This window comes from Convolutriloba macropyga, chromosome 3, assembly GCF_964194025.1.
Source record: "Convolutriloba macropyga chromosome 3, txConMacr16.3, whole genome shotgun sequence".
NCBI lineage: Eukaryota > Metazoa > Xenacoelomorpha > Acoela > Convolutidae > Convolutriloba > Convolutriloba macropyga.
The window spans coordinates 13954662-13980287 of record NC_134470.1 but is presented as its reverse complement, the minus strand read 5'-3'; the positions used below and the strand labels follow the sequence as shown (position 1 = coordinate 13980287).

General features: G+C 36.1%; 1 protein-coding gene across 1 annotated transcript in view; it reads left to right on the top strand.

Annotated features, from left to right (window-relative positions):
- The window catches only part of LOC142336542 (uncharacterized), a 127690-nt gene that overhangs the window by 73967 nt on the left and 28097 nt on the right, over nt 1–25626 (top strand). The window contains exons 11-15 of the mRNA XM_075385450.1: nt 15–261; nt 5946–6234; nt 14495–14691; nt 15794–16259; nt 25005–25269. Coding sequence (XP_075241565.1) covers nt 15–261; nt 5946–6234; nt 14495–14691; nt 15794–16259; nt 25005–25269 — 1464 coding nt within the window. The remainder of the gene's footprint in view (nt 1–14; nt 262–5945; nt 6235–14494; nt 14692–15793; nt 16260–25004; nt 25270–25626) is intronic.

Here is a 25626-nt window from a genome sequence, read left to right as displayed (position 1 = left end):
CAAACCATTACCCCCACGGCCCCTTCAGCCCCCCACCCGGGCTCTTAGTGCACCGGGCTACCGGAGCGACAAATCTGGCGCGAAGTTTCCCGACTGGAGGTCTGGAGAAACTGGCTGGTGCCCCAACCGGGGGGCTAGAACTAAAAGACGTGCTCAACTCGACAACGTGCATGTTACAAACTGCCTTGAGTAACTTGAATGAGGCGATTGGCGGCGGGAACCACGAGCAAAGTGGTACTTCGTCATTACCCTACCGAAAAGGTAACTGACTGTGTTGTCAGACCCCTCGACCTCCCCCTCCTCCCCCCCCCCCCCCCGAATCATCTTTCCTACGCAACCGTCACTCTTTTGCACTTAGAGCTATTTATTGCAATTAGATATTGTGTAGATAACTGAATAAACTGCTTCTTCTAATAGCGAAAATGGCGTTGCTTAAATTGATAGCTTCTAGCTTCTTGTTTGTACAAACCTCCCTCCTCTCCCCGCCCCACACAAAAAGGAGACAACCTACGACCGGCTTTCCAATATTACATGTTATTATATGTTTCACGCTTCAAAAAAAACTTTTCAGCTCGCAGCAAAAATAAGATCAAATGACCTCTACATTGTAGACCACTCTGGCTCACGTATATTTTTTTTTACAGCAGAGAATAATTCTAAATATCTAAAATCTTGGTTTTAAACAACCCAGGTTGAGGTGTGCGCTCAAAATCGTCCTGGTCCAGACCAATGCAGGCCAAAAGTGCAACTGGTCAGACCGTCACAGACTAAAAAGTTCCCTGATCAGACGCAAGCGCGCTCGACAGTTTTTATGCGTTTAAATTCACTTCTTATAATCAGACTGAGTTGCGCTTGAAATGGTCTGGTCAGGAACATATTCAGTGAACGTTCAAAGAAGTGATATTAAATAAACTTCTTTAAAAATAGCTTTTGTCATCGGGTCAGGACGATTTCGAGTGCTATCAAATTAGGCTGGGCTGCTACAGATCACACGAGACGGTATCTCTTTATGTATGCCAGTCTAAGTTGACAAAAGATATAACAAATCGAAGGCAAAGATATATGCCTAAGACCTGTCTGTGTTATAAGTCTCAATTTAAAGTTGTTGCGGGGCTGAAAAGTTAAATTAATTAAATAGATCGTTTAAATAAACAAGCTTACACTGAGGAGTATTTAACCGGGATGAGCTGATACTTGATAGTGTTGTTACTGTGTGAGTACGTCTTCGATATTCTTTCAGGTACTTCTTCTAGTCGATCTTTAGTAAGAATTGTCCGTTTGAAAAATAGCTAAGTTAGGAATCTTTTATATAATTTCTCTGTTGGAATTTAGAAATTTGATTTGGAAGAAAAAAGAAGCAGTTGTCTGCTGGTGATTTTCGGTTCTCTTGTTTCTCACTAATTTTATTCCGTCCCACTTCGCTGAGAGAATTTACAAATTCATTTCAGCTCAGTTTGGACCGATAGGGAGCGAATCACACTCACGTTCATAGTGAGGTGCTTCTTAATTTTCCTATAGGCCGAGAATGCAAGAGAATTAACTCTTTTTTTATCTCACGGAAAAATTATTAAAACTCCAGAAAAAATAAAAATCTAAAAAATGAGAGCATCAGTTATTGATCACGTAGGCGCCTGTTTTCTGCTTTTCCCCTCTTCTAAAACCGCAGCAATTATGGTTTTCTTGGGGTTTTTTTATGCGCATCTATTGTCTTTTCCCGTGAAACAATCTGCTTCATCTTTATTGAACTTGGGGGAAGAGATCTGCATTGCAACTGTCAAAAGCAGAAGTAATTTAAATCAAAAGTAAGTGCGATTATACAGGCCGCCTACGCTCAACAATGAACATTTTCTATCCTGGATATAAGTGAGGAGATCCAGGCCTAAAGTTGTGTTAATTTAAATAAGTGGAACTAAGTTGTTTAATACTTGTGTGCTGGTAGTCTTAACGAGCGTTAATTTGTTATCGCGCAGTGAATGAATGGTTTATTAACGCCTAAATACGTTCGATCTAATGCGGGATTAATTATCCGTTCATTTGTAACTGTTCTCGTAATACTACAGCGCACACCTCAACCTGGGAAATCCTTATTATGATAGGATCAATTCAATTCAATAATGGGTTCACTCTCGCTGCTGTTTAGAAAGAACTTTTTATGGTTTCACTACAGTGCTCGTTCTTCACTTTTCCCTCTCAATGATTCGTGACCTACAGATGTGCTCATTGAGCTTCCCAGTCATAAGTTACAACGTCATGTAACTTATCTCTATTGATTGTCCCCACTCATTGGGGTACCTATTTTCCAAAAACTCTTCCCTCTAATTGGTTAGAAGTTAATTTAGGGCTACTGAGTGGAAACCATGCGGAACTAACTTTGTCTGATTCTTCTCTTGTTACATAATCAACGTTCAATGAAACAAGATTGACTTTCGTCACTTTTTGGTAGCGACTGCGAATTAAAAATCACGCGAAGTTTAGCGATGCCGTCATTGGCAAGAAGTGATTTTCTATCATTCAATCAATTACTAGAAGTCATCGGCAAGTGTTGACCAAATTTTTTGATGATAATAATAATAATAATTTGTTCCTGCGTAATCGCAGCGGAACAGCATTAGGCTACAGCGGCCTGTTCTCAGCTGCCCTTTTTCTTATTATTCCCCACATTTCAGACTGTTCTTTTTATGATAGTAGTAATAACTTTGTAACTTAGTCATAACGTAACTACCAAAAACAAAATTTTGGTCTCAAACTTACATTTAAAAGAAGGGGAAAATGAAAATTAATCAAAAAGGTGCATAAATTTAACATTCAGAAACATTCAAAAATTATTCGCAAGTGTTCTAAGGCTTGAATTGTTTGCAACACGGCGTACATTAACACTGTCAAATAGCCCTTGACTGAAATCATTTTGCGTAAATATAATATTAAGTCTGAATAAGTTCGCTATGGAAGAGATAGCTTAGCGTTTTTTCAAGTTCAACCACTGAATTTGGAAATGAAATCATATAATCAAATTTTCTTTTGAAAAGAAACGAGAATTTTTGCAAAAACGCAGGAGAAATATTATAGTTTTATTTAAAAAAATCATTTCACCCAAAAAACATTTCGTTTGAGTATTTGTTTTCGAATTCATTTTCTGTTTTACTCAACAAGATGTGTCACTCAGTTGCACAGAAGTAAAGAAAACATATTGGACGGATATTTACACAAAATCCTTTGCATTACTCATTGCGAATTCTAAGCCTGAATATCAAAAACAAGGCTTAGCATTTGATGGCTCTTAAAATGTAGCTATTTAATTGGATCTTAATTGTTAAATAAAATGTTATAGAAATAAAGTTTTAGCCTAAATGAAGCAGTTAAGTGCAGAAAATAAGCTCTACTGGTAATTCAAACGTGCGGAGTTTGCGTCCGTCAGCAAAAATTGAGTTTGTTTTTTTGGTTTTTATATTTACTTAGAAAAAATTTTTTATTACCATTAACTGCTCTCGACCGAAATTTGAAGAAATTTTTGTGTCTGTTTTGCTTGGCCGCTTTCTTCTTTTGATTTATCTTCTTCAGTGACTTTTTTACGCTTGACTTTTTTAATATGATAGATTGGAATTGCAGGAAATCAGAAATGAAGTTTTTTGCTAAAATGAAATTTTTAGCGATGATCACTGTCACCAGCGCTCATCCGAGAGGTCGATGGTTTTGAACCCTCCCCAGTCAGAAGTTTTTGCAACATGAAAAATTCTCTAACCCTTGACTCTTTCTAAATTAGTTGCCTCGTCGCCTGGTGTTTGACAGCAATTCGTCCGACGTTGGTCAATTTATGTTTGCATATCATTTGATCTATTGTGTTACAGTATGGCAGGTACTTGAAAAAAAAATGAAACTGAGAATCGAGTTTTTTGAAGCTATTTTTTGGACTATAATGAAATGGATTTTATAAAACTTCGACAGAATAAGGTGGTAGGCAACTACTAAAACATACAGCTATTCATTGGGAGTAGTTTGTCTACTTCGTCATTTAAACCCAACAACTTTCAATGTGACCAGGTGATTGCATCATTATTCGGCAGCAATAAACTATATTATTATTGCTTAGGGTCTGTAGTTAACGAGATTTTATTAAATGGAGTGATGAAGATGCATCAAACACGTAGTTGGCTCAATCCGTTTCCTAGATGTTTGCCTACAGGTCAATGCGATCTTTGTAAAAAAAACTAGTATAGTATCTTAACACTTGATTTTAATGTTGAAATATCGTGTGGGTTTTTTGTCTAAAATGCAACGCCTTAGTGCCTTTTTGTCCAACTTGAATTATAAACTAAAATATTATCATTTGAGATTGTTGTAAAGAAAATCCTTTAGTGTACTAACAGTAAAACGGAGATAAACCAGACTACTGCATTATAGTGAAAAAAGAGTTTTTAGGCAAATTTAATTGTTTTACGTATTATACGAATACAAACATGAATCGGATAATAGTCATTGATAGAATTATTCAACGAAACAATCCAAAAATAGATTGCGCAGTAATTTGGGAGAAAAACACCTATCATGCCAATTAAACACACCAGACTACTGACACTCGTTATACTTCGGTTAATTGATTTTGATGCCTGTTTAAATTTATTAATAACGGGATATGTCAAAAAAACAAAACTCCTAAGATACGCCTGTTTTGCATTTTGCATAATTTACTGCCTAATTTTCACTGGTTCCCGTCTACCAGCGCTACGTACAGTTTTTGTCGAAAAAACTAACATGAATTTTTCTGTGTGCGCTGTTATTTGTACGTGGTTAATTTCGAGATTAACATTATTTTCAAAAACAATTTTTAGATTTGAAAATTTTCGTCCACAAAGCAGAAATCGTTGATTTAAGGGTACGTTATTATGAAAATGACTCAATGCGGGTGATCTGTTAACCTTCGGGTTTCTTAAGTCCAAATCGTTTTTTGAAGCAGAACTTATCTAATACATTGTCTGATATTTTAAATTGAGGAAACAACAAATAAAATATGGTCAGTGTGATGTGCAAATAGCTCTTATCAAGACTTTAAGACTTTAACTCTACAAATGTAAGGCAGTGTCAAAAGGATAACTCTTGCCAGAGAGCTTCAAACCAAGTCGTGATATGTTTTAGCGGCCAATTCTTTTTTAAAATGTATGATAAATTTAAACCGGTACCGTCTTCGATTTTCTCGTTATCTGCTCCGATTTAAACCCTACTGAATGAAATTTATGGTTGCTTCATAAACTTTATTCAGGAGGATTTAAATTGGGGCAGGTAACGAGAAAATATTATGATTCATATTTTAAAGTTATTTGGAGAAAACGTAATTATTCCTCCTAATAACTTTTTTGTGCCCGGTTAGTTAACCTTTGAACTGATGCATTGATGAATTTATAGGCAGTGCTTGAATATTTCTAGGGATTTAATCCGTTTGCTCAATCCCCCCCCCCCCCCTCGATAAGTGGGCTTATATATTTTACGCTCCCAGGCGCACGTGTTTTTTTACATAGTAACGTGCTATATAACAACATATATTTTGTAACTGGGGGCGTAAAAACGGGCGCAATACAGAATAGATTCAATTCTAGTTATGATCTTTTAATGATGGTTATGCTAATGGTTGTTGATTTACTGTTTTATAAATTAAAATCGTTTTTAATTTAATAATAGAAGTTGTGTATGAACTCTGGAATTAGGCTACAATTTTCAGCCACGTTTTTCCGCGCCATTGTTGCTGTATGAAAAGCGGCGAAGAAAAAAAACTGACGGATAAAATTAATCTATCAGTTAAAGAGTCGTGTAAGTTATGCGACCTAGAAGGCTACTGCGTTCGAAAAGACTAGCAATCAGTTGTCAATTCAATTCTCTTTTTAGACAGCGACTGCTTTCAATTATAGCCAAATTCCATCCATGGCAAGGGCTCTCTAACCCGTGTTCTTTTTCAGTCACATCAGGTGAGGGCCACTCGGGAAGCCACGACGTTTCCCGCTCGCGAACTACAACTCCCCACACCCACAGTACAGAATCGGATCCCATCAATCCAACATACAGCCAGAACTCGCTGCCAGTGATCCGAATGCATCCGGAAGAGGACACTGTGCTCACAATCAGAGTTCCACTCACAGATAAACCCATTGGAAGCTACGATTCCCCCGGAAGTGTCCCTGGAACATCGAGGGTGCTCCGGTCTGTTACTGGGTCACAGCCCGATATGATGTCTGTGCGAGCACCAAGGTACATTTACTTCTTTCACTTGTAAAGATTTGCGTTCATGACAAACCTTTTTTGAACCTATACAGAGGGTACGCTGCGTTCAAAAGAAGGCAGTTGAAGATTTCAAAACGAGCAACATGAACGCACAAAATAATTACGGCCGAGACAAAATCTGTGCCACAGATGCGTAAAATTCTGCCCCATAAAGTTATGTACCATGGTCGAGCCACGTTTCGTACCTTATGTGATTTTTTTATATGTGACTCGTGTTTTGTGTGGTTTTAGAGGACTGAAGTTTTGCAAAATTCAAAACCCCATTGTAATAATAGTGTCCAAGTGTCCTTTCCTATTACACAACTTTTCAACGCTAAACAATTTACCAATTAAACAACTAACCAACTCTATGGTGATCCACGTCTTTTTTGACATGTTTTCAGAAAGTATCGTCCTTTTACATTTTTTATTTGTATGCGTCATTCTCCGAGTTTCAGATTACATTAATTTCAAATAACACGTTTTTTTTAGAAAAAATACCAAAAAATACTGACATGTTGGAAAACATACTATGATTTATGTTTGACGAGAAATTATGAATGAAAAGGCTTGACGCTATAAAAAATATCAAACAGTGAGTGAAAACTCCAAAAACAAAGGCAAACTCTATTAAAATTATGCAAGCATAATCATGTTTTTCTTTTCATTATTGTTTGCATAATTTTTGATAGAGTTTTGTCTCTGTTTTTAGAGTTTTTGCTCACAGTTTGATAACTTTTATGATTTCAAGCTTTTCTTTCGGAGTTTTTATTGTTCTTCTTTGTAGTTGCTTTAGGAATTCATGATAAATCGTTTGACTCATCAATAGCCGCGAAGCGATAGCGGCTATTATTTGGGACATCATGGATTTTTTGCAATTCAAAGAATTTGAACTGTATTGGGGCGCTGTCCTTTTTTAAGATCTATTCACACATTTTCTCGATTTTTGAAGTCAAATTGGAGTAGTGATTTTGGTCACACTAAAACAGGAAATGGAGTGAAAAAGTGAGTGGCTTTCCAGCGTAAAGTTTTTCGCTCTAATTTTAAAGTAGAGTGAGAAGGTGTTTAAACAAAAATTTGCTTTCTCGCTAGTGGTTTTTTTTTCACATGCAACAATTTCACTCAAGATCTGTGAATCAGATTTTTGGTACCGAGCCTGTCTCCTTGCAAATATGTTCAACGATTATTTCAAATATGATATCCTGCATGATCAAGATCACAAAAGCAGACTTCTGGAACCCTACGAACGATTTTTCATATCCCGATACAACGAATGAGACCCTTGCACTTGGCGTCTTTTGTGTAGCTGCAATACCTGAATAACTGTAGAGACTTGAAGAAACTCATCTTAACTTAAATGAATCATAAATTTTCAGGAACTCAATAGCCTGATGTGAACCCGTGGATTACTTTATCCTAAATCTTTTTTATTATTATTATTATTATTATTATTAATATTATTATTATTTTTATTATTAATATTATTATTAGTATTATTATTATTATTATTATTATTATTATTGTTATTTTTATTATTATTAATTTTACTATGATTATTTTTATTATTATTATTATTATTTCTATTAATAGCCGCACAGCGATAGCTGGGGCTATTATTGGCCTTCTCTTGGTTTTTTTTTATTTCGTCGTCATGATTTTTGTTACGACCATATGACGTCACAGCCACTTTTTGTTCATTCGTTCATGCAATTTCAACTGAATTGCATGTGTGACGTCATTTTTCGCTCTTAGTGGAGCGAGTTTTTTTGTTCATGCGCGTGATTAAATTTTTGGTCACACTTGACTTACCTCACTCTCAAAAATGACTTCCTCACTTTGAAATTGACTTTTTTTACTTTAATTCAAAGAGATAAGGTCGAATGGGTGTGTGTCACTCTAGATGAAGGTTATTTGAGATCAGCTTATAGAGGCAGCAATAACTTATACAGATTTTTAATCAAAATATAACAGATCAGCCTTCAATGAAAAGACAAATTCTTTTGGTCTGTCTTTTTTAATGTTTTTTTAAGACTGCCGATCTACGAATCTATTGCGGCTATTTTCTGGCAATCTGCCAGCTATGTTCATTATTATTATTATTCTTATTATTATTATTATTATTATTATTATTATTATTATTATTATTATTATTATTATTATTATTATTATTATTATTATTATTGTTATTATTATTATTATTATTATTATTATTATTATGATTTTTGAGAGTCTTTGTTTTTAGAGTTTTTGCTCACAGTTTGATAACTTTTATGATTTCAAGCTTTTCTTTCGGAGTTTTTATTGTTCTTCTTTGTAGTTGCTTTAGGAATTCATGATAAATCGTTTGACTCATCAATAGCCGCGAAGCGATAGCGGCTATTATTTGGGACATCATGGATTTTTTGCAATTCAAAGAATTTGAACTGTATTGGGGCGCTGTCCTTTTTTAAGATCTATTCACACATTTTCTCGATTTTTGAAGTCAAATTGGAGTAGTGATTTTGGTCACACTAAAACAGGAAATGGAGTGAAAAAGTGAGTGGCTTTCCAGCGTAAAGTTTTTCGCTCTAATTTTAAAGTAGAGTGAGAAGGTGTTTAAACAAAAATTTGCTTTCTCGCTAGTGGTTTTTTTTTCACATGCAACAATTTCACTCAAGATCTGTGAATCAGATTTTTGGTACCGAGCCTGTCTCCTTGCAAATATGTTCAACGATTATTTCAAATATGATATCCTGCATGATCAAGATCACAAAAGCAGACTTCTGGAACCCTACGAACGATTTTTCATATCCCGATACAACGAATGAGACCCTTGCACTTGGCGTCTTTTGTGTAGCTGCAATACCTGAATAACTGTAGAGACTTGAAGAAACTCATCTTAACTTAAATGAATCATAAATTTTCAGGAACTCAATAGCCTGATGTGAACCCGTGGATTACTTTATCCTAAATCTTTTTTATTATTATTATTATTATTATTATTATTAATATTATTATTATTTTTATTATTAATATTATTATTAGTATTATTATTATTATTATTATTATTATTGTTATTTTTATTATTATTAATTTTACTATTATTATTTTTATTATTATTATTATTATTTCTATTAATAGCCGCACAGCGATAGCTGGGGCTATTATTGGCCTTCTCTTGGTTTTTTTTTATTTCGTCGTCATGATTTTTGTTACGACCATATGACGTCACAGCCACTTTTTGTTCATTCGTTCATGCAATTTCAACTGAATTGCATGTGTGACGTCATTTTTCGCTCTTAGTGGAGCGAGTTTTTTTGTTCATGCGCGTGATTAAATTTTTGGTCACACTTGACTTACCTCACTCTCAAAAATGACTTCCTCACTTTGAAATTGACTTTTTTTACTTTAATTCAAAGAGATAAGGTCGAATGGGTGTGTGTCACTCTAGATGAAGGTTATTTGAGATCAGCTTATAGAGGCAGCAATAACTTATACAGATTTTTAATCAAAATATAACAGATCAGCCTTCAATGAAAAGACAAATTCTTTTGGTCTGTCTTTTTTAATGTTTTTTTAAGACTGCCGATCTACGAATCTATTGCGGCTATTTTCTGGCAATCTGCCAGCTATGTTTATTATTATTATTATTATTCTTATTATTATTATTATTATTATTATTATTATTATTATTATTATTATTATTATTATTATTATTATTATTATTATTATTATTATTATTGTTATTATTATTATTATTATTATTATTATTATGATTTTTGAGAGTCTTTGTTTTTAGAGTTTTTGCTCACAGTTTGATAACTTTTATGATTTCAAGCTTTTCTTTCGGAGTTTTTATTGTTCTTCTTTGTAGTTGCTTTAGGAATTCATGATAAATCGTTTGACTCATCAATAGCCGCGAAGCGATAGCGTCTATTATTTGGGACATCATGGATTTTTTGCAATTCAAAGAATTTGAACTGTATTGGGGCGCTGTCCTTTTTTAAGATCTATTCACACATTTTCTCGATTTTTGAAGTCAAATTGGAGTAGTGATTTTGGTCACACTAAAACAGGAAATGGAGTGAAAAAGTGAGTGGCTTTCCAGCGTAAAATTTTTCGCTCTAATTTTAAAGTAGAGTGAGAAGGTGTTTAAACAAAAATTCGCTTTCTCGCTAGTGGTTTTTTTTTCACATGCAACAATTTCACTCAAGATCTGTGAATCAGATTTTTGGTACCGAGCCTGTCTCCTTGCAAATATGTTCAACGAATATTTCAAATATGATATCCTGCATGATCAAGATCACAAAAGCAGACTTCTGGAACCCTACGAACGATTTTTCATATCCCGATACAACGAATGAGACCCTTGCACTTGGCGTCTTTTGTGTAGCTGCAATAACTGTAGGGACTTGAAGAAACTCATCTTAACTTAAATGAATCATAAATTTTCAGGAACTCAATAGCCTGATGTGAACCCGTGGATTACTTTATCCTAAATCTTTATTATTATTATTATTATTACTATTATTATTATTATTAATATTATTATTATTTTTATTATTAATATTATTATTAGTATTATTATTAGTATTATTATTATTATTATTATTATTATTATTATTATTAGTATTATTATTATTATTATTATTATTATTATTATTATTATTATTATTATTATTATTATTATTATTATTGTTATTTTTATTATTATTAATTTTACGATTATTATTTTTATTATTATTATTATTTTTATTAATAGCCGCACAGCGATAGCTGGGGCTATTATTAGCCTTCTCTTGGTTTTTTTTATTTCGTCGTCATGATTTTTGTTACGACCATATGACGTCACAGCCAGTTTTTGTTTATTCGTTCATGCAATTTCAACTGAACTGCATGTGTGACCTCATTTTTCGCTCTTAGTGGAGCGAGTTTTTTTGTTCATGCGCGTGATTAAATTTTTGGTCACACTTGACTTACCTCACTCTCAAAAATGACTTCCTCACTTTAAAATTGAATTTTATTTACTTTAATTCAAAGAGATAAGGTCAAATGGGTGTGTGTCACTCTAAATGAAGGTTATTTGAGATCAGCTTATAGAGGCAGCAATAACTTATACAGATTTTTAATCAAAATATAACAGATCAGCCTTCAATGAAAAGACGAATTTTTTTGGTCTGTCTTTTTTAATGTTTTTTTAAGACAGCCGATCTACGAATCTATTGCGGCTATTTTCTGGCAATCTGCCAGCTATGTTTATTATTATTTTTATTATTATTATTATTATTATTATTATTGTTATTATTATTATTATTATTATTATTATTATTATTATTATTATTATTATTATTATTATTATTATTATTATTTGACTTTTACTGCTTTTTCGATTTTTTGGACAGTTTTTTTTCTAAAGGGTTTTCCCCATCCATTCATAGTTCATTCTAGACCTAGTTTATTTTGAACCAAATTTCCATATCTCGCTAGTGGTTTTTTGTTCACATGCGGTATTTTGACTTTGATTTTCTGTTTTTTAAAATTTTTTTTGATCTGATTTTTTGGAAAATGGTTTGACAATTAATTCATTGTCCGTTCTATGTCTAGTTTTTGTATAGTCAAGGAAAATTCTTTAAATTGTACGTCAGGACTTGTCTTGTTATGTGTTTTAGTTCGTCGTCTCCGTCGATGATTCTTACGACCTGATTTGTCAGATTTACAGTCCAAATCTAACCCAAAAAGTCTGCTGGTCTATTAAATGACTGGTGGTCGATCTGTCTATCATATTTCTTCAGTTGTTTCAGTTCATGGGAGGTCAGAAGCGTCTATCGTGGCTGTTTTCCGGCAATCTGTCGGCTATATTTTTAATTTCGGAAAAAATAAAGAAGCACCGATTAGATGCAAAACATTCAAGTTTTTTTTTTATTTCTTTCGGGTTTTGTTGTTTCCTTGCGACCTTTTTGTTTTTCTGTCCTGCCAAATTATGGCTATTAAGGCAATGCAATAGTCATTCTAAGCGGTCATTTAGTTTAATCCGTGTGAAAAACCAAACAATAATACTTGCTAATATTTTGAATTATTGTGCTTCCAATCTGGGCTCGAAAAATTATTCGGTTCTAAATTGTTTGCATTTCTTTTTATCCTCGCACATAAAATAGCGTTTGCAAAATTGTATTTTAAGCTTAGTCATTTAAAAATGGCACGAAAACTTTGAGATAGTTATTTGTTTTTTCTGATTTTTGTTAACTACGTAATTTTTATCTGTTTTGCCAATGATGCCGGTGGGACCTGATTGCCACAACACTTAATGCCAAAAATGATTAAGATATAATTTGAAAGCGCCTCAGGCAAAAACGGGACTTCACGTCTAAAGTATCCCAAATATTTAGTTGAGCCGCAATTTTGAACTGATATGGCTCTTTAATTCGTCTTTTTTAATTGCTGCCAAATTTATCGCCTGATTTTGTCTCTGAATTATCCAAAACGGAGCTCAACGAGCGAGGTGCATTTTTATGTAATTTTTGTCTTCAGGGACCGGAATTTTTGGAGCCAAAAGAAATTTGGCGTTGAACGGTTGAATTTTGTAAGTTACAAATTATAATTCCCCGTTTTCTTTGCGAAATGTAGAAGTGCATATTACGCTGACCAATTTTTTAAAAGTTCTTGGAGTTCGAGATGATGAGTCGATTGACCGATATATTTTTTGTCCAAAAGTTTGTTGCTATCAAATTTTGATGGCGTCTCAGCTACTTTTTAATCAAAGATAACGTGGGAACAAGAATCAGACCTGCTGTTTTTATATCGGTTGCTATTCGGCAATCCATCGACTGTTACATTGCTCAGGATACACCAATACTGTGGCGCAAAGTGGCTGGGTAGGATCGGAAAATTGTGAAAATTTTTTAATCTTCAACTTTAAACTCCTGTAAAGGCACTGTCAAAAGTATTATATCAACCTAACAACCAAGTTGGAACTTGAATCCGTTTTTCCTTACAAATGCTTTTTTTTCAAAATTACAGTTTTTGCAGGCCAAGATTTGCAAACTTATTGAGCAATATTTTGTATTTTCTACGCAGTTTTTGGGAACTAAGTGAGGTTGCAGTTAGGAAAAACAATGGGGGCTTTTTGACAGAAATCAGTTCGTTTCTATGAGGTTCGAGTGATTTTATTGGTATTATCAATTAAAGTTTTTTGTTGTACCAGTACATGGGAGAATAGCATTTCAAAATGAATTTCCTTAAAATTTTTCTTGACAATAGACCCCTTTTGGGGGAATAATACCATATACAGAGATTCGGAACAATTGTTTTTAAAAGTTCGGACGTAAAATAAAAACAAGTGCTATAGGATTAAGGGAATTGAAAGTTGACATAATTTGCTAGCGTATAATTAACTTTTCTTGACTATCTTGCCTAGATCTTGTTCCTTGATGCGCATCCAAATATTTAACAGGTTTGTTCATAGCTTGATGTTATCCTGGCATTTGTCATGGCAATATCTTGACAATATTATGATCAGCAAAACCTTTGCACAATAAGCTCGTAGTTGGTAGGACAAGATGTAACTTGGGTCTTATACCTTGATCTGGTTTACAATGTTTTTGTGTCTCTTATCAAGGCCTTTGAAAAACATCAAAAGAAAAAATCAGCTTTGAAAAATCAAGGCTTACCTGTAGTGAGGTCATATTAGATTAAGTCATGTTATAACCTCGCTAACGAAATTAAACATTCAAGTAGCAAATTACTTAGTGCATTGCCAATTTTTGAAACAGGATTTCTGCTTTCCTCGTATTTTATATGAATCGACTGAGAATCGATATAATTTTACTTCACTTAAGTTAGAGAAAATTGACTATAGTTACGGAAAAACCCAGAGAGAAAATGGCCAATTTAGTAAGAAGCAGAAAATTGAGTTTCACGTGAAATTTGTTCATCTGTTTATCTCGATCATAAAACTCTTATGATCAACTCAAACGATGGCGGCATGATCATAATGAACAGATTTAATCTTGAAACGCAACCTACTGTATGTAAAACCGGCAAACAATCTGAAATTTATCCTACGTATATTTGTCATTTTTTAAAAAAATTCAGTAAAGCAAAGTTCTACCCATTTGCAGTGGATTCAAACAAAAATACAACGAAAACAGAAATCGGACTGTTACTAAAAATGCGCTTCAAAAACTGACAGTTGTCTTTGAAATTTTGCTGTTTGACCGTTTACTTTTGTTACTAAGTGTAGCTAAGACCAGAAGGTATCATTTTGCTACAGATATGGAGACATGCAGCAGTCCACCTCTTCCTCCACTGAGCCATCTCTCTCCCTGGACGAACAGGAGAGCTCTGCTATGTGTGTGGGAGGGGGTGTGGGAGCAGCTCCCTCTGGGGTGGTGGGCGGCATGGCCATGCACAATGTGGCCAGACGCAAGGCCAGACCTCTCATCAGAAGCAAACAAATCATCACTGAAGGTAGATTTTCAACAAACAATCAGGTTTGAGCCAGTGTGGAATTTCATTGGACTTCAATTGGGCCACCGAGATTTCAAATAGAAAATTGAATTATAATCATACGAGGAGGAAATAAAACTATACAAAAGAATTTTGTCCCAAACTCTGTCGAGGAATAACAAAAATAAATGACAAATTTGTTGACGTACAAGGTCAATTTTGCTAATCAGTGTATTTCACGTAGATAGTTCTAGTGGAATCATGCGAATATGCTCATCGAACAGAAATTTCAATGTAGATCTTTCGAATTTTACATTTTCCTAAATTTGTGTTTATATCGCTATTCTAGCTAATCCGACGGTACCAGAAAAGTGAAATTGGTCTTCAATTTTTACTCGCAAGAATTGAAGCAAGCTTTAATATAGGGCATGTGAACTAAATGGTTAACTCTGAAAGTTACCATATTGCCTGTCAATTCCTTGTTTAACTACTCTAAGGTGACCAATCATATTTTTCTATGAAAGAGGTTCCAAAATCGAGTAAAAAACTATGGAATTTATATTTTTCTCATCTTAAAAAATGAAACAGTTCTTTTTTGCAATTTGCCTTCTTCAATCACAATCCATCATTTAAAGTTTTTAATTTTGGAACAGAATAGGTGCCTCAATTTGAGTTAAATTTACGTAAAATGCTGTTGATTTTTCTTTTGTTTTCATATTAAAGAAAGTTGCAATCAAGGTTGCTCTGAAAAATTGTTTCGATTTGAGTTTTGCAAAATTAATAGTCAAAAAATTTTTTCTGAGAACAAAATTTTTTTTTTCACAAACTTGAGACATGGAACATTCTGTGCTACGCGCAGTCTCGCACGAGCCGTCTTGTTGCATTTGAGTACATAAGGTATCATAATTTTGTGACCGAATTGTCAGTCCTTTTGTTTTAATATTTAGGAATGAGTCTAAATTAACGCATACGTTGACTTTAAAGACTTTGTGGCTTCAAAAATAGAGACTAATCTGAATTCACGCCCTCAGAGTTTTTCTGTTTGAAAGGATGTTCTGTTCAGCTTACTTAAAATGAAATGTTCTGTAGATGAAATGAAATTGAATATAGATACGTGTTTTAGAAGAAAACCACAACAACAATGGCTTCAAAAATACTCCATCATCGGGTTGGTCTATTCGACCATCACCATTGGCCAACCCACCTGTCACCATTCTTAGAAGCAACCAATCAGAAAAGAGCGAAGCAATCTCAAACAACCAATCACAAGAGCAGTGCCCAGTATCGCTAATCCATCAGATTCCATGCACAACTGTCGAAATATGCCCAGTCCAATCAAATTCGACGAATGATGACACCAAACAGTTTTCGGCCACCGGTGGCAATTTGCAAGTTACAGCGCAAGTTCACACACAGGAAATGCACGAGGATGTGCGAAACAGGCCGACCAATTTGCCGATGGTGATTGAACCCGAAATTGTGATTAATCCAGGCACTCCGACACCCGATGAGCAAGACAGTGACTTGGAGTATAAGTGGTGGAGTTCTCTACAGCAAGACTCAATTGATGATCCGCATTACTTTGTCAGGTAACATTGATATGATTTCGAAGAACATTCTAGAACATTCTGTGACTTCTCAGGTGATTTTTTCACGCTTCATTTCTTCATTTTTGAGTGATGTCAATTATGCTCTCATTGCGCAATAAAGTTTGTCGTCTTCTGAATTTCTGCTAGGCTCAACAGTGAGGGGACTCTGTCGCCCAGAAGATCGACCAAATAAAATAAACCAAAGGTTTATTTTTGGTGAAGCAAGCGTTACTTTGTTACTCTGCGATTTCCCCTCTTCCACTCTTGTAAGCTGTTGCAAATTAGATTGCCTTGAAATAAGTTAATTCACAATGGGGCTCGTAATATCAATTCTAGTTATATGGATAACGTGTGTAAAGAAATTACTTGCACATCGATGGAAAAGATAAATTCAAGACAATTTATAATAGTAATTACAATAATAATACCAATATCCGTGGTTCACTTCCCAAATGAAATAAATCAAAACAACTCACAGTATCCCAACTGGTGTAGCAACTACAAACTTCCAGAGTTCAATCTCACTCTCAAGCTCTTCCCTGCTTTTCACACTATCTTTTACAGTTTAGTCCCACTAAACCAACTACTATCTCTCGCTTGTGCGAATCCAAACTTCTGAAGTTCTCCCAAAAACTCCAAAATCTGCCTCTCTCTCTCTCTAAATTTCTCTGTGTCACTTCAATTTATACTCAACCAATACGCTCTTATCTTAAGCAAACAAACTTTAATCTCTTAAGTAAACAATGCAACTTACACTTAAATTTGTCACATTCTGTGGGAGGGCTTTGTTTGCTATGCAAACAACCAATATCAAATTATGCTCTGTCATTCAACTGCTAGCAACCATTGTTCAATTTTCTTCTTATCTTAAGTACACGACTTTTGGACTCTTATGTAAACAAACCCACTCCGCTTTATCTCATCTTAATTAAATACACTCTTGGAACTTAAGTAAACACCGTAAGTCATTCTGACAGATTGATACATCCGCAGGAGGAGTTCCCTTTACTAAACAAACAGATTAACGTCAAAGTCCGCGGTCCTTATCGCCCTTATTTGTGCACACAAATTTGGCGCCAAGTCAATTTTGTCGCTTTTGTGATTCAAAGACTATTGGTCTCCATGGGTAAATATATCGCTAATTAATGCTCGCTAAAGCTAAAATAATGGATTGGTATGCTTCTCCCAGCATTCCATGCAATCCCCCGTACAAAAATTAGTCAAAAACCAAAATTTCCCAAAAACCCAAAAATTTGACCTCTAGAGGTCAATTAGAGGTCAATAGTCGAAGATGAAGGGTCAATTCGGTAAAAACAACTATTGGCGCGGAAAGTCCTTCCATAGTTACAACTACCCACCAATTTTTATGACCTAACTCTTAATAGAACGCGAGCAATGACCGCGCACACTTTTCATCGACCTCCCGGATGACCCCAAATTTCGGAACTTAATAACTTGCGGAGTATTGGTCAAAACGTCTTCGGGTAAAGTTTTCTAGTAACTATAGGGTGCCACCAATTTGCCTGCTAAGTTTCATGACCAACGGATCAGCCGTTGCGAGTCGTTTGCAATTTGAAAATTTTTAACGAGTGGTGGGTGCCGAAACCCGAAAAATTCGAGTTCGTCAAAATTGACCGGGGTGGTTATTTTTTGTCACTAACTGTCTCAGGTTATCATATTAATACCATTTCAAAGTCATTCGGCCGCTCAAAAAGGCCAATTTCCAGTGTTCGGCACTCGGGTTGTCCCGAAGCACCGACTTCCGGTCGGAATCTGGGGTTGAAAGTATCACCAATCGAAAGCCCTTGAAAAGTTACACTAACCCTCCAAAAATCATAGGGCTACTACCAATACTCCACGAGCAATTCAAATTTTACGTTCCGCAGCACGGGCGTGCGCTAGTTCCGTGCAGGTTGGTGTGGGGTCAAATCTGACATTAAAATCGGATTCCTTGTACCCAAATTAGTCTATCCCCCAATTTTCAGGTCAATCCGACGTCAACTTTTCGAAAAAATACTATTTCAATTTAGGTGCTAACTACATTCCTGTGATAATTACCAATATACTCAAAAAATTGCCATTTTACATCCTAAACCCTTCCCAAGATCATGCAAAAACATTAATTCATACATGCAGGACATTACAACTGATTAATTGGCTTATTTCTGACTCAAACAATCGTATTTCACAGTAAAATACCTAAAAACCTTCAAATCACACTAATTCCGGTGTTAATAGCTGGAGGGTGGGTGGTCGGATTCGGCTGGAAATTATTCTCGCAACAGAGGACCACTAGGGATACCTCCCCATCATTGACCAGTTATCAACCAATAACTCCCTCCTATCCCGGGGGGGGGGTCGGACAACTTTTTATCGGTAGGGTATTTGGAAAAACTGATAAACTGCCTTTTTATTTGCTTTAAGTCAACAAAACTCTAATAAATTTCTTCCACAACTTTCTAAACCATTTCCATGATTAGCCAATACATTTTTGCACAAGGTACATGCTAGTACGACTGGTTTATACCGTTATTTTATCCATAAACTATCAAAATTATACTGCAAAGTATCAAAAACCGTCGAATAACACCACTTCCGGTGCTAATAACTCACATCAGAAACGTATATACGGCTGCGTATCCCTATTATATATCAACAACCATAAGGGGAATATCCCCACAAAATCTCAGATTCCAATGACAATTATAACTTAAAGAGTTGAGTGTACCAAGTTTGGAGTTGCCAATTATTTTGTAAAATTGAAATCACACTTTAATTTGGTTCAAATTGAAATTCCATTTTTGTTCAAAGTATCTAGTTCACTTCAAATGTTCGCTCTCTAGTTTTCATCTAAACTTAAATCACTCATTTCGACTTTGGCCTGATGCACAAATGCACTTTGCTAAGTAAATGAAATATATCGACAGCTCGATATGCTTTTGTTCATCAATTTATTTGTTTAAGATATATCACTCAACTCCCCTCTCTGGCGCCTTCGCAACAAAAACCCTTTACGAAAGAATGCTTATTTCAAAGACCTAATTAACCTGTCTAACTTGACCTAAATTATTTGACTTAACTAGCGCTATCTGGTTATGAAATTTCTATTGAGTTTATTCTTATGCTTTCTACACTCCTCCCTCCTAGATTATTATTCTCCCGAATAATTGCAAAACCTTATCCTGTGACCCGATTAACTTACTCCTAGGTACTTTAGTAATTTTCCACCTAGTGAAGTGAACCACTTAGCTTTAGCTCCGGGTTAATATAAACTAACTGCACCAAAATTATCAATAGCCGTTGATTAAGTCAGATTGGAAAACACTCCTGCAATTTCACATTTTTTCATATTCTACCTAATTCATCAAAATTGATTTTTGATCAAACTCTATTGCCTCTGACAAACATCCTTCCCGGGAACCCCAAAATCACTAAAAAATCAAATCTAAAAATAGATCTACGAAATCAACTTATTTCCTTATATCATCTTTTTTTTAAAACAAATTTCTCTACGGCTATAGTGCATGATCAAATTATCCTAATAAATTAGATTAAAACAATGTGGGCAACAATTGGGATAAAAAAACTTGAATAACTTAGCTGTCAACGTCCCTCTAATCATACACTCGTGCATCTGTTCATGAAAACCTTCTTCCTCTGATGCTTGAATGGATGTCCACCTCTTCTTCCACTGTAGCTGCAATTTCTCCTGTGATCCTGCCATGACTGCGGTCCTGATGCTTCCAAACGGCTCCACCTCTCTTTCCGGCTCAATGCTCGGTTCTCCAGCAACAGCCTTGCAATCTCCGGAAATCGCGATACAATTCTTCTCTCCACTTTTTGCTCAACTTCCATCGAAAACCGTCTAGAGTCCTCCCTCCTAGGCTTTTGACCATCATGAACTCATCTCTGCAACACTGTAGCCATTGACTTCTGATCAGATTTTTCTGTTCCGTCAACTCCAACGCTGTCCCCTTGATGCTCATCCGTTGGTTTGACCAAAACACTACTATTAAGCTGACTTTCACTCAATTGCGATTGCACCCATTTCTCTAGCTCCTTTCCCAACTGTGCGAAGTTACTTCGGTCACCTGCTGCCTTCTCGTTTTGACCCTTCTGTGTTTCAGACACCAACTGCCGATCAATCCCTCCAGAACTTGTCCAATTCTCCAAAGTGTCCACAGTGCCCTCCGTTGTACACATCTGTGTCTCATCAGCAACGTTTGTTGCATTGCAGAACTTCTGGTCCAAATCTCCTGTCTTTAACTTCATCAAGGCCCAGGCTCCCAACAAATCGCTTCTGCTAGCTTTAACACCACCGCCAAAGTCGCTCGCTATTGCAGTTACGCTGTCGCATATAACTGAGTTCAAACTCGCGGCAAAACTCCTCTCATCGTTGTCATCAAATTCCTCTACATCCGAAAAATCTGTATCCGAAGCATCTTCAAACAAATAGTCATCATCCAACTGTTCATCGCTTATCTCCTCATACTCTGGTGACAGTACGTAACTGTTTTCCATAGCATGATGCTCAACTGGTCCACAAGATTCAACTCTCCGCTCAATGACTTTTTCTTCTGTCGGAATTTCTCTAAGGCCACTGTTTTCATTTTCGCTCAGCGCTGCTCTAGAAATTTCTTGATTTGTTTGACCACAAACTTCCTCCGTGAACTCCGCCTCATTTCCATTTTGCACTTCATCGCCGCAATTAGGAATTCTTATTCCACTACCACTTTCAGCAACTCTCGTATCTTCAACTTCTCCGAACAGATCTTCACTAAAGGCTTCTTTTCGTGATACACAACTGCTGGACCCAATGCCAAACCCTTCAGAACTTTTGCCAGGTTGCCGAATTTCATCAATTAAAGAACTGTCAACGCTTCTAATTGTATCAATCACTTGCCTTTGAGCATACTGCTGTCCCGTTCTCTGATCCATAGTGTCAATAGTGTCACTGGTTCCAATTAATTCTGCCCTACTTCCCGCTTTCCCTCTAACGAACATATTATAGCTTCGCTCATAAAAAAGTGGATTGTCGGACAATCGTATGTCAAACTGATACAACGTCTCTGTCAGTGTCCATGCTTGCTTCCCTGGAGTCGACCGCCAATAACCTCTGGGTAAATTACTTACTGCATTCAAGGCCCACCCACACAATTTTGTAGGCAACCACTTCATCATCTCTTCTTCCGTCCATCCCAATTTCATGCCAGTGCTCAAATAATGTTCGCGCCAAACCTCCCAAACTTCGTAGCCTGGTGAAGAAAAGCGCTTCACCAATTGATAACCAAACTTAATCAACCTATTGGTAAGTCAAATCGCAAACTTAAATCAACTGTCGGTGTGCTCTCAGCAGTTTATCCGACGAAAAATACGCACGCTCTCGAATTAATCAGAAATTAATCCACAGCAAAAATTAACAAAGAAACGAAGCCCACCCAGGAGCGCCACTGTCGTCTTCTGAATTTCTGCTAGGCTCAACAGTGAGGGGACTCTGTCGCCCAGAAGATCGATCAAATAAAATAAACCAAAGGTTTATTTTTGGTGAAGCAAGCGTTACTTTGTTACTCTGCGATTTCCCCTCTTCCACTCTTGTAAGCTGTTGCAAATTAGATTGCCTTGAAATAAGTTAATTCACAATGGGGCTCGTAATATCAATTCTAGTTATATGGATAACGTGTGTAAAGAAATTACTTGCACATCGATGGAAAAGATAAATTCAAGACAATTTATAATAGTAATTACAATAATAATACCAATATCCGTGGTTCACTTCCCAAATGAAATAAATCAAAACAACTCACAGTATCCCAACTGGTGTAGCAACTACAAACTTCCAGAGTTCAACCTCACTCTCAAGCTCTTCCCTGCTTTTCACACTATCTTTTACAGTTTAGTCCCACTAAACCAACTACTATCTCTCGCTTGTGCGAATCCAAACTTCTGAAGTTCTCCCAAAAACTCCAAAATCTGCCTCTCTCTCTCTCTCTAAATTTCTCTGTGTCACTTCAATTTATACTCAACCAATACGCTCTTATCTTAAGCAAACAAACTTTAATCTCTTAAGTAAACAATGCAACTTACACTTAAATTTGTCACATTCTGTGGGAGGGCTTTGTTTGCTATGCAAACAACCAATATCAAATTATGCTCTGTCATTCAACTGCTAGCAACCATTGTTCAATTTTCTTCTTATCTTAAGTACACGACTTTTGGGCTCTTATGTAAACAAACCCACTCCGCTTTATCTCATCTTAATTAAATACACTCTTGGAACTTAAGTAAACACCGTAAGTCATTCTGACAGATTGATACATCCGCAGGAGGAGTTCCCTTTACTAAACAAACAGATTAACGTCAAAGTCCGCGGTCCTTATCGCCCTTATTTGTGCACACAAATTTGGCGCCAAGTCAATTTTGTCGCTTTTGTGATTCAAAGACTATTGGTCTCCATGGGTAAATATATCGCTAATTAATGCTCGCTAAAGCTAAAATAATGGATTGGTATGCTTCTCCCAGCATTCCATGCAATCCCCCGTACAAAAATTAGTCAAGAACCAAAATTTCCCAAAAACCCAAAAATTTGACCTCTAGAGGTCAATTAGAGGTCAATAGTCGAAGATGAAGGGTCAACTCGGTAAAAACAACTATTGGCGCGGAAAGTCCTTCCATAGTTACACCTACCCACCAATTTTTATGACCTAACTCTTAATAGAACGCGAGCAATGACCGCGCACACTTTTCATCGACCTCCCGGATGACCCCAAATTTCGGAACTTAATAACTTGCGGAGTAGTGGTCAAAACGTCTTCGGGTAAAGTTTTCTAGTAACTATAGGGTGCCACCAATTTGCCTGCTAAGTTTCATGACCAATGGATCAGCCGTTGCGAGTCGTTTGCAATTTGAAAATTTTTAACGAGTGGTGGGTGCCGAAACCCGAAAAATTCGAGTTCGTCAAAATTGACCGGGGTGGTTATTTTTTGTCACTAACTGTCTCAGGTTATCATATTAATACCATTTCAAAGTCATTCGGCCGCTCAAAAAGGCCAATTTCCAGTGTTCGGCACTCGGGTTGTCCCGAAGCACCGACTTCCGGTCGGAATCTGGGGTTGAAAGTATCACCAATCGAAAGCCCTTGAAAAGTTACACTAACCCTCCAAAAATCATAGGGCTACTACCAATACTCCACGAGCAATTCAAATTTTACGTTCCGCAGCACCGGCGTGCGCTAGTTCCGTGCAGGTTGGTGTGGGGTCAAATCTGACATTAAAATCGGATTCCTTGTACCCAAATTAGTCTATCCCCCAATTTTCAGGTCAATCCGACGTCAACTTTTCGAAAAAATACTATTTCAATTTAGGTGCTAACTACATTCCTGTGATAATTACCAATATACTCAAAAAATCGCCATTTTACATCCTAAACCCTTCCCAAGATCATGCAAAAACATTAATTCATACATGCAGGACATTACAACTGATTAATTGGCTTATTTCTGACTCAAAGATTCGTATTTCACAGTAAAATACCTAAAAACCTTCAAATCACACTAATTCCGGTGTTAATAGCTGGAGGGTGGGTGGTCGGATTCGGCTGGAAATTATTCTCGCAACAGAGGACCACTAGGGATACCTCCCCATCATTGACCAGTTATCAACCAATAACTCCCTCCTATCCCGGGGGGTCGGACAACTTTTTATCGGTAGGGTATTTGGAAAAACTGATAAACTGCCTTTTTATTTGCTTTAAGTCAACAAAACTCTAATAAATTTCTTCCACAACTTTCTAAACCATTTCCATGATTAGCCAATACATTTTTGCACAAAGTACATGCTAGTACGACTGGTTTATACCGTTATTTTATCCATAAACTATCAAAATTATACTGCAAAGTATCAAAAACCGTCGAATAACACCACTTCCGGTGCTAATAACTCACATCAGAAACGTATATACGGCTGCGTATCCCTATTATATATCAACAACCATAAGGGGAATATCCCCACAAAATCTCAGATTCCAATGACGATTATAACTTAAAGAGTTGAGTGTACCAAGTTTGGAGTTGCCAATTATTTTGTAAAATTGAAATCACACTTTAATTTGGTTCAAATTGAAATTCCAATTTTGTTCAAAGTATCTAGTTCACTTCAAATGTTCGCTCTCTAGTTTTCATCTAAACTTAAATCACTCATTTCGACTTTGGCCTGATGCACAAATGCACTTTGCTAAGTAAATGAAATATATCGACAGCTCGATATGCTTTTGTTCATCAATTTGTTTGTTTAAGATATATCACTCAACTCCCCTCTCTGGCGCCTTCGCAACAAAAACCCTTTACGAAAGAATGCTTATTTCAAACACCTAATTAACCTGTCTAACTTGACCTAAATTATTTGACTTAACTAGCGCTATCTGGTTATGAAATTTCTATTGAGTTTATTCTTATGCTTTCTACAAAGTTTGATGCTAATAAAGAAGTGGTTATGAGCCACTCGTGTTCTAGGCTTAGTGGCTGAGTGATTAAGATGTGTGAGTGCTATATTGCAGGTCTGAGGTTCGAACCCGGGTGAGGTCGGAGGATTTTTTGCACCCATAAAAAACTTTCTGAGCTACACTCCTAAACTAAATTACTCCCCGCCTGTCGTTCGAGAGATGTTTATGATTGTCATATGTGTGGTCTTTACTAATCAGTCCTGATCAATCGCGAATGATCCTTTTGTCAACACTTTTGTTGTTGTTTAGTTTGGCAGACATGACAGGTGCCCCCCACTCAAACCACACAACAATCGAAGAAGAAGATCCCCTTATACCTTGTTCATCAGGTAGCATCACAACAAACAACAACAACAACATTAGCAACAGTAACAACAACATCAACAATGTCTGTAGACAACAAAGTCAGCAGGAAGAGCAATCACCGCAGCCTCAATCTTCACCCCAGGTGGATAACCAACAACAGTGCTGTGTGCCCTCTCCACGAAGAGGGAGCAGGCATAACATCACTGAGGTAATCTAACCCAAAATATTTCTAGATGCACTCAATTTTCGAACAGCTTTCTTTCAAATTTGTTACAGCTATTTAATCCCAACTGGTTTTGTTTATACGCGCTTTTTCAACAATTTCACTGACATTCCCAATGGGACTCAAGCAATATATGACCGTCACTGGGAGGGGACCCATTTTTTCATAATAAATTAGATGTTTCTAAATTTGCTTGCCCAATGTTACCCATTAAGAACAAAGCTATGAGAGAAATCCTGAAAATAAAGGCGAAATAAGAAAACTTTAAAACTGTAGTCCTTTTTTGACGATGACGTCACAACAGATAGAAAGAACAAAATCGTATCAATTTTGTGGACCTAA